This window comes from Lampetra fluviatilis, unplaced genomic scaffold, assembly GCF_964198595.1.
Source record: "Lampetra fluviatilis unplaced genomic scaffold, kcLamFluv1.1 SCAFFOLD_495, whole genome shotgun sequence".
Taxonomy (NCBI): Eukaryota; Metazoa; Chordata; class Hyperoartia; order Petromyzontiformes; family Petromyzontidae; genus Lampetra; species Lampetra fluviatilis.
This window is the reverse complement of record NW_027621469.1, coordinates 15,001-28,023: the sequence shown is the minus strand read 5'-3', so window position 1 is coordinate 28,023 and position 13,023 is coordinate 15,001. Positions and strand designations below refer to the sequence as shown.

Here is a 13,023-nt window from a genome sequence, read left to right as displayed (position 1 = left end):
CATACACTCACTCACTCACTCATACACTCACTCACTCACTCATACACTCACTCATACACTCACTCACTCATACACTCACTCACTCATACACTCACTCATACACTCACTCACTCACTCATACACTCACTCATACACTCACTCACTCACTCATACACTCACTCACTCATACACTCACTCACTCATACACTCACTCACTCATACACTCACTCACTCACTCATACACTCACTCACTCACTCATACACTCACTCACTCACTCGTACACTCACTCATACACTCACTCACTCACTCATACACTCACTCACTCACTCATACACTCACTCACTCATACACTCACTCATACACTCACTCACTCATACACTCACTCATACACTCACTCATACACTCACTCACCACTCACTCACTCACCACTCACTCACTCATACACTCACTCACTCACTACACACTCACTCACCACTCACTCACCACTCACTCACCACTCACTCACTCACTCATACACTCACTCACTCACTCATACACTCACTCACTCACTCATACACTCACTCACTCATACACTCACTCACTCACTCATACACTCACTCACTCATACACTCACTCATACACTCACTCACTCATACACTCACTCATACACTCACTCATACACTCACTCACTCATACACTCACTCACTCACTCATACACTCACTCATACACTCACTCACTCATACACTCACTCACTCATACACTCACCCATACACTCACTCACTCATACACTCACTCATACACTCACCCATACACTCACTCACTCATACACTCACTCACTCATACACTCACTCATACACTCACTCACTCATACACTCACTCATACACTCACTCATACACTCACTCATACACTCACTAATACACTCACTCACTCATTCACTTACTCACTCACCACTCACTCATACACTCACTCACTCATACACTCACTCACTCACTCATACACTCACTCACTCATACACTCACTCACTCATACACTCACTCACTCACTCATGCACACACTCACTCATACACTCACTCACTCACTCATACACACACTCACTCATACACTCACTCACTCATACACTCACTCACTCATACACTCACTCACTCACTCATACACTCACTCAAACACTCACTCATACACTCACTCACTCATTCACTCACTCATACACTCACTCATACACTCACTCATACACTCACTCACTCATACACTCACTCATACACTCACTCATACACTCACTCACTCATACACTCACTCATACACTCACTCAGACACTCACTCACTCATACACTCACTCATACACTCACTCATACACTCACTCACTCATACACTCACTCAGACACTCACTCACTCATACACTCACTCATACACTCACTCATACACTCACTCACTCATACACTCACTCACTCACACTCACTCGCATTGACTCACTCATACACTCACTCATTCACTCACTCATACACTCACTCATACACTCACTCATACACACACTCACTCATACACTCACTCATACACTCACTCACTCATACACTCACTCATACACTCACTCATACACTCACTCACTCACTCATACACTCACTCACTCATACACTCACTCACTCATACACTCATACACTCACTCACTCATACACTCACTCATACACTCACTCATACACTCACTCACTCACTCATACACTCACTCATACACTCACTCACTCACTCATACACTCACTCACTCATACACTCACTCACTCACTCATACACTCACTCACTCATACACTCACTCACTCACTCATACACTCACTCACTCATACACTCACTCATACACTCACTCACTCACTCATACACTCACTCACTCATACACTCACTCACTCACTCATACACTCACTCACTCACTCATACACTCACTCATACACTCACTCACTCATACACTCACTCACTCATACACTCACTCATACACTCACTCACTCACTCATACACTCACTCATACACTCACTCACTCACTCATACACTCACTCACTCATACACTCACTCACTCATACACTCACTCACTCATACACTCACTCACTCACTCATACACTCACTCACTCACTCATACACTCACTCACTCACTCGTACACTCACTCATACACTCACTCACTCACTCATACACTCACTCACTCACTCATACACTCACTCACTCATACACTCACTCATACACTCACTCACTCATACACTCACTCATACACTCACTCACCACTCACTCACTCACCACTCACTCACTCATACACTCACTCACTCACTACACACTCACTCACCACTCACTCACCACTCACTCACCACTCACTCACTCACTCATACACTCACTCACTCACTCATACACTCACTCACTCACTCATACACTCACTCACTCATACACTCACTCACTCACTCACTCATACACTCACTCACTCCTACACTCACCACTCACTCACCACTCACTCACCACTCATACACTCACTCACCACTCACTCACCACTCACTCACTCATACACTCACTCACTCACCACTCACTCAACACTCACTCACTCACCACTCACTCACTCACCACTCACCACTCACTCACTCACCACTCACTCATACACTCACTCATTCACTCACTTATACACTCACTCACCACTCACTCACCACTCACTCACTCACCACTCACTCACCACTCACTCACCACTCACTCACCACTCACTCACTCACCACTCACTCACCACTCACTCACCACTCACTCACTCACCACTCACTCACCACTCACTCATACACTCACTCACTCATACACTCACTCATACACTCACTCACTCACCACTCACTCACCACTCACTCACCACTCACTCACTCATACACTCACTCATACACTCACTCACTCATACACTCACTCACTCATACACTCACTCACTCACTCACCACTCACTCATCACTCACTCATTCACTCACTCACTCATACACTCATACACTCACTCACCACTCACTCACCACTCACTCACCACTCACTCATACACTCACTCATACACTCACTCACTCACCACTCACTCACCACTCACTCACCACTCACTCAACTAACCACTCACTCACCACTCACTCACCACTCACTCACCACTCACTCACTCATTCATACACTCACTCACTCACTCATACACTCACTCATACACTCACTCACTCATACACTCACTCACTCACCACTCACTCACCACACACTCACTCATACACTCACTCACTCATTCATACACTCACTCACTCACTCATACACTCACTCACTCACTCACTCACTCACCACACACTCACTCATACACTCACTCACTCATTCATACACTCACTCACTCACTCATACACTCACTCATACACTCACTCACTCATACACTCACTCACTCACCACTCACTCACCACTCACCACTCACCACTCACTCACTCATACACTCACTCATACACTCACTCACTCATACACTCACTCACTCACTCACCACTCACTCATACACTCACTCATACACTCACTCATTCACTCACTTATACACTCACTCACTCACTCACCACTCACTCACCACTCACTCACCACTCACTCACTCACCACTCACTCACCACTCACTCACCACTCACTCACTCACCACTCACTCACCACTCACTCACCACTCATACACTCACTCACCACTCACTCACCACTCACTCACTCACCACTCACTCACCACTCACTCACCACTCACTCACTCACCACTCACTCACCACTCACTCACCACTCACTCACTCACCACTCACTCACTCATACACTCACTCATACACTCACTCACTCACCACTCACTCACCACTCACTCACCACTCACTCACCACTCACTCACTCACCACTCACTCACCACTCACTCACTCATACACTCACTCATACACTCAAACACACTCACACACTCACTCACCACTCACTCATCACTCACTCACCACTCACTCACCACTCACTCATACACTCACTCACTCACCACTCACTCACCACTCACTCACTCATACACTCACTCACCACTCACTCACTCACTCACTCATACACTCACTCACTCATACACTCACTCACTCACCACTCACTCACCACTCACTCACTCACTCACCACTCACTCACCACTCACTCACTCACCACTCATACACTCACTCACTCATACACTCACTCACCACTCACTCACCACTCACTCACCACTCACTCATACACTCACTCACTCATACACTCACTCACCACTCACTCACCACTCACTCATACACTCACTCATACACTCACTCACTCATACACTACTCATTCACTCACCACTCACTCACCACTCACTCACTCATACACTCACTCATACACTCACTCACTCACCACTCACTCACCACTCGCTCACCACTCACTCACTCATTCATACACTCACTCACTCACCACTCACTCACCACTCACTCACCACTCACTCACTCATACACTCACTCATACACTCACTCACTCACTCATACACTCACTCACCACTCACTCATACACTCACTCACTCACCACTCACTCACCACTCACTCAACTAACCACACACCCACCAACCCACCCACCCACCAACCCACACACCCACTCACTCACCCACTCACTCACCCACTCACTCACCCACTCACCCACCCACCCACTCACCCACCCACTCACCCACCCACTCACCCACCCACTCACCCACCCACTCACCCACACACCCACCCACTCACCCACCCACCCACTCAACTAACAACCCACTCACTCACTCACCCACTCACTCACCAACCAACCAACCCACCCATTCACTCACCCACCCACCCACTCACTCACCCACCCACACCAACCCACCCACCCCCCCCACCCACCCACACACCCACTCACTCACCACTCACTCACCACACACTCACTCATACACTCACTCATACACTCACTCACTCATTCATACACTCACTCACTCATACACTCACTCATACACTCACTCACTCATACACTCACTCACTCACCACTCACTCACCACTCACTCACTCACTCACCACTCACTCACCACTCACTCACTCACCACTCATACACTCACTCATACACTCACTCACTCATACACTCACTCACCACTCACTCACCACTCACTCACCACTCACTCATACACTCACTCACTCATACACTCACTCACCACTCACTCACCACTCACTCATACACTCACTCATACACTCACTCATACACTCACTCATACACTCACTCATACACTCACTCACCACTCACTCACCACTCACTCACCACTCACTCATACACCACTCACTCATACACCCACTCACTCATACACTCACTCATACACTCACTTACTCACCACTCACTCACCACTCACTCACTCATACACTCACTCACTCACCACTCACTCACCACTCACACACTCACCACTCACTCACCACTCACTCACCACTCACTCATACACTCACTCATACACTCACTCACTCACCACTCACTCACCACTCGCTCACCACTCACTCACTCATTCATACACTCACTCACTCACCACTCACTCACCACTCACTCACCACTCACTCACTCATACACTCACTCATACACTCACTCACTCACTCACTCATACACTCACTCACCACTCACTCACCACTCACTCACTCACCACTCACTCACCACTCACTCACCACTCACTCAACTAACCACACACCCACCAACCCACCCACCCACCAACCCACACACCCACTCACTCACCCACTCACTCACCCACTCACCCACCCACCCACTCACCCACCCACCCACCCACTCACCCACCCACTCACCCACACACCCACCCACCCACTCACCCACCCACCCACCCACTCACCCACCCACCCACTCACCCACCCACCCACCCACTCACCCACCCACTCACCCACACACCCACCCACCCACTCACCCACCCACCCACCCACTCACCCACCCACCCACTCACCCACCCACCCACCCACTCACCCACCCACCCACCCACTCACCCACCCACCCACTCACCCACCCACCCACCCACCCACTCACCCACTCACCCACCCACCCACTCACCCACCCACCCACCCACTCACCCACCCACCCACTCACCCACCCACCCACCCACTCACCCACCCACCCACTCACCCACCCACCCACTCACCCACCCACTCACCCACTCACCCACCCACCCACTCACCCACCCACCCACCCACTCACCCACCCACCCACTCACCCACCCACCCACCCACTCACCCACCCACTCACCCACACACCCACCCACTCACCCACCCACCCACTCAACTAACAACCCACTCACTCACTCACCCACTCACTCACCAACCAACCCACCCACCCATTCACTCACCCACCCACTCACTCACTCACCCACCCACACCTACCCACCCACCCACTCACCCACCCACCCACCCACTCACCAACCCACTCACCCACCCACTCACCCACACACCCACCCACTCACCCACCCACCCACTCAACTAACAACCCACTCACTCACCCACTCACTCACCAACCAACCCACCCACCCATTCACTCACCCACCCACCCACTCACTCACCCACCCACACCAACCCACCCACCCCCCCCACCCACCCACACACCCACTCACTCACCACTCACTCACCACACACTCACTCATACACTCACTCATACACTCACTCACTCATTCATACACTCACTCACTCATACACTCACTCATACACTCACTCACTCATACACTCACTCACTCACCACTCACTCACCACTCACTCACTCACTCACCACTCACTCACCACTCACTCACTCACCACTCATACACTCACTCATACACTCACTCACTCACCACTCACTCACCACTCACTCACCACTCACTCAACTAACCACACACCCACCAACCCACCCACCCACCAACCCACACACCCACTCACTCACCACTCACTCACCACACACTCACTCATACACTCACTCATACACTCACTCACTCATTCATACACTCACTCACTCATACACTCACTCATACACTCACTCACTCATACACTCACTCACTCACCACTCACTCACCACTCACTCACTCACTCACCACTCACTCACCACTCACTCACTCACCACTCATACACTCACTCACTCATACACTCACTCACCACTCACTCACCACTCACTCACCACTCACTCATACACTCACTCACTCATACACTCACTCACCACTCACTCACCACTCACTCATACACTCACTCATACACTCACTCATACACTCACTCACCACTCACTCACCACTCACTCACCACTCACTCATACACCACTCACTCATACACCCACTCACTCATACACTCACTCATACACTCACTTACTCACCACTCACTCACCACTCACTCACTCATACACTCACTCACTCACCACTCACTCACCACTCACACACTCACCACTCACTCACCACTCACTCACCACTCACTCATACACTCACTCATACACTCACTCACTCACCACTCACTCACCACTCGCTCACCACTCACTCACTCATTCATACACTCACTCACTCACCACTCACTCACCACTCACTCACCACTCACTCACTCATACACTCACTCATACACTCACTCACTCACTCACTCATACACTCACTCACCACTCACTCACCACTCACTCACTCACCACTCACTCACCACTCACTCATACACTCACTCACTCACCACTCACTCACCACTCACTCACCACTCACTCAACTAACCACACACCCACCAACCCACCCACCCACCAACCCACACACCCACTCACTCACCCACTCACTCACCCACTCACCCACCCACCCACTCACCCACCCACCCACCCACTCACCCACCCACTCACCCACCCACTCACCCACCCACTCACCCACACACCCACCCACTCACCCACCCACCCACTCAACTAACAACCCACTCACTCACTCACCCACTCACTCACCAACCAACCCACCCACCCATTCACTCACCCACCCACTCACTCACTCACCCACCCACACCTACCCACCCACCCACTCACCCACCCACTCACCCACCCACTCACCCACACACCCACCCACTCACCCACCCACCCACTCAACTAACAACCCACTCACTCACCCACTCACTCACCAACCAACCCACCCACCCATTCACTCACCCACCCACCCACTCACTCACCCACCCACACCAACCCACCCACCCCCCCCACCCACCCACACACCCACTCACTCACCACTCACTCACCACACACTCACTCATACACTCACTCATACACTCACTCACTCATTCATACACTCACTCACTCATACACTCACTCATACACTCACTCATACACTCACTCACTCACCACTCACTCACCACTCACTCACTCACTCACTCACCACTCACTCACCACTCACTCACTCACCACTCATACACTCACTCATACACTCACTCACTCATACACTCACTCACCACTCACTCACCACTCACTCACCACTCACTCATACACTCACTCATACACTCACTCATACACTCACTCACCACTCACTCACCACTCACTCACCACTCACTCATACACCACTCACTCATACACCCACTCACTCATACACTCACTCATACACTCACTTACTCACCACTCACTCACCACTCACTCACTCATACACTCACTCACTCACCACTCACTCACCACTCACACACTCACCACTCACTCACCACTCACTCACCACTCACTCATACACTCACTCATACACTCACTCACTCACCACTCACTCACCACTCGCTCACCACTCACTCACTCATTCATACACTCACTCACTCACCACTCACTCACCACTCACTCACCACTCACTCACTCATACACTCACTCATACACTCACTCACTCACTCACTCATACACTCACTCACTCACCACTCACTCACCACTCACTCACCACTCACTCACTCATACACTCACTCACCACTCACTCACTCACCACTCACTCACCACTCACTCATACACTCACTCACTCACCACTCACTCACCACTCACTCACCACTCACTCAACTAACCACACACCCACCAACCCACCCACCCACCAACCCACACACCCACTCACTCACCACTCACTCACCACACACTCACTCATACACTCACTCATACACTCACTCACTCATTCATACACTCACTCACTCACTCATACACTCACTCATACACTCACTCACTCATACACTCACTCACTCACCACTCACTCACCACTCACTCACTCACTCACCACTCACTCACCACTCACTCACTCACCACTCACCACTCACTCACCACTCACTCACCACTCACTCATACACTCACTCACTCATACACTCACTCACCACTCACTCACCACTCACTCACCACTCACTCATACACTCACTCACTCATACACTCACTCACCACTCACTCACCACTCACTCATACACTCACTCATACACTCACTCATACACTCACTCACCACTCACTCACCACTCACTCACCACTCACTCATACACCACTCACTCATACACCCACTCACTCATACACTCACTCATACACTCACTTACTCACCACTCACTCACCACTCACTCACTCATACACTCACTCACTCACTCACCACTCACTCACCACTCACACACTCACCACTCACTCACCACTCACTCACCACTCACTCACTCATACACTCACTCATACACTCACTCACTCACCACTCACTCACCACTCGCTCACCACTCACTCACTCATTCATACACTCACTCACTCACCACTCACTCACCACTCACTCACCACTCACTCACTCATACACTCACTCATACACTCACTCACTCACTCACACACTCACTCACCACTCACTCACCACTCACTCACTCACCACTCACTCACCACTCACTCATACACTCACTCACTCACCACTCACTCACCACTCACTCACCACTCACTCAACTAACCACACACCCACCAACCCACCCACCCACCAACCCACACACCCACTCACTCACCCACTCACTCACTCACTCACCCACTCACTCACCCACTCACCCACCCACCCACTCACCCACCCACTCACCCACCCACTCACCCACCCACTCACCCACACACCCACCCACTCACCCACCCACCCACTCAACTAACAACCCACTCACTCACTCACCCACTCACTCACCAACCAACCCACCCACCCATTCACTCACCCACCCACCCACTCACTCACTCACCCACCCACACCTACCCACCCACCCACTCACCCACCCACCCACCCACTCACCAACCCACTCACCCACCCACTCACCCACACACCCACCCACTCACCCACCCACCCACTCAACTAACAACCCACTCACTCACCCACTCACTCACCAACTAACCCACCCACCCATTCACTCACCCACCCACCCACTCACTCACCCACCCACACCAACCCACCCACCCCCCCCACCCACCCACCCACACACCCACCCACCCCCCCCACCAACCCACCCACACCTACCCACCCACTCACCCACCCACCCACCCACTCACCAACCCACTCACCAACCCACCCACCCACACCCACCCCCCCCACCCACCCACTCACCCATCCACCCACCAACCCACCCACCACCCACCCATCCACCCACTCACCCACCCACTCATCTAACAACCCACTCACCCATCCACCCACCTACCCACTCACCCACCCACCCCCCCACCCACCCACCCACCACACACCCACCCACCCCCCCACCCACCCACTCACCCACCCACCCACCAACCCACTCACCCACCCACACACCCACCCACCTTCCCCACCCACCCCCCCACCAACCCACTCACCCACCCACCCACTCACCCACCCACCCACTCACCCACTCACCCACCCACCCACTCACCCACCCACCCACTCACCCACCCACTCAACTACCAACCCACTCACTCACCCACCCACTCACTCACCCACCCACCTACCCCCCCCACCAACCCACCCACTCACCCACTCACTCACCCACACACCCACCCACCACAACCACCAACCCACTCACCCACCCACTCACCCACCCACTCACCCACCCACTCACCCACCAACCCACTCACCCACCCACTCACTCACCCACTCACCCACCCACTCACCCACCAACCCACTCACCCACCCACTCACCCACCCACTCACCCACCCACTCACCAACCCACCCACCAACCCACCCACTCACCCACCCACCAACCCACCCACCACCCACTCACCCACCCACCCACTCACCCACCAACCCACCCACCCACTCACCCACCCACCCACCCACTCACCCACCCACTCACCCACTCACCCACCCACACACCCACCCCCCCACCCACCCACCCACCTCCCCCCCCCCCACCCACCCACTCACCCACCCACCCACTCACCCACCCCTCCACTCACCCACCCACCAACCCACCCACTCACCCACTCACCCACCCACTCACCCACACACCCACTCACCCACCCACACACTCACCCAATAACCCACCCACCCACCAACCCACCCACCCACCCACACACCCACCCACCCATCCACTCACCCACTCACTCACCCACACACCCAATAACTCACCCACTCACCCACCCACCCACTCACCAACCCACTCACCCACCCACCCACCCACTCACCAACCCACTCACCCACCCACCCACCCACTCACCAACCCACTCACCCAATAACCCACCCACCCACTCACCAACCCACTCACCAACCCACCCACCCACCCACTCACCCACCCACCCACCCCCCCACCCACTCACCCACCCACTCACCCACCCACCCACTCACCCACCCACCCACCCACTCACCCATCCACCCACTCACCAACCCACCCACTCACCCACCCACCCACTCACCCCCCACCCACCCACCCACCCACTCATCCACTCACCCACCCACCCACTCACCCACCCATCCACCCACTCACCCACCCACCCATTCACCCACACACCCACCCATTCACCCACCCACCCACTCACCCACCCACTCACCCACCCACTCACTCACCCACCCACCCACTCACTCACTCACTCACCCACCCACCCACCACACACCAACCCACCCACCCACTCACCCACCAACCAACCCACTCACCCACCCACTCACCCACCCACCCACTCACCCACTCACCCACCCACACACCCACCCACCAACCCACCCACCAACCCACCCACACCAGCATCCCACCTCCACCAGCACGCCCCTCCACCACGCTCGGAGCGCAGCCTGCGTGCCTCCCGCTGGCTTCTGCTGCTGGTGGTGCTCCTGGAACGTCTGGCCTTCTACAGCCTCACCTCCAACCTGGTGCTGGAGCTCAACTCGTTTCCGCTCGACTGGGACGCACCAAGCGCCACCCAGGCTCAGCTGGCGCTCAACGCCGTCGCGTACGGCACGGCTCCACTAGCAGGCTGGCTCGCTGACCAGTGGCTGGGCAGGTGAGGGTGGTGGTGGTGGGGGTGGTGGTGGTGGTGGTGGTGGGGGTGGTGGTGGTGGAGGTGGTGGTGGAGGTGGTGGTGGTGGTGGGGGTGGTGGGGCTGGCTAGCTGATGAGTGGCTGGGGAGGTGAGGGTGGTGGTGGTGGTGGGGGGGGTGGGGGGGGTGGTGGAGGTGGTGGTGGTGGTGGTGGGGGGGGTGGTGGAGGTGGTGGTGGTGGTGGTGGTGGTGGGGGGGTGGTGGAGGTGGTGGTGGTGGTGGTGGGGGGGGTGGTGGAGGTGGGGGGGGTGATGATGATGATGGTGATGATGGTGGGGGGGGTGGTGGTGTTGGTGGTGGTGGGGGTGGTGGGGCTGGCTAGCTGATGAGTGGCTGGGCAGGTGAGGGTGGTGGTGGTGGGGGTGGTGGTGGTGGTGGTGGTGGTCGAGGTGGTGGTGGAGGTGGTGGTGGTGGGGGTGGTGGTGGAGGTGGTGGTGGAGGTGGTGGTGGTGGTGGTGGGGGTGGTGGGGCTGGCTAGCTGATGAGTGGCTGGGCAGGTGAGGGTGGTGGTGGTGGTGGGGGGGGTGGTGGAGGTGGTGGTGGTGGGGGAGGTGGTGGTGGAGGTGGTGGTGGTGGTGGAGGTGGTGGTGGAGGTGGTGGTGGTGGGGGAGGTGGTGGTGGAGGTGGTGGTGATGATGATGATGGTGATGATGGTGGTGATGGTGGTGGAGTAGGAGGTGGTGGTGGTGGTGGTGAT

The 13,023-nt window shown here is 54.4% G+C and overlaps 1 protein-coding gene across 1 annotated transcript in view; it reads left to right on the top strand.

Moving 5' to 3' along the window:
• Nucleotides 1–13,023, top strand: part of LOC144955303 (solute carrier family 15 member 4-like) — a 31,621-nt gene that overhangs the window by 5,336 nt on the left and 13,262 nt on the right. The window contains exon 3 of the mRNA XM_078885558.1: nt 12,035–12,290. Within this exon, the coding sequence (XP_078741684.1) occupies nt 12,035–12,290 (256 nt within the window). The remainder of the gene's footprint in view (nt 1–12,034; nt 12,291–13,023) is intronic.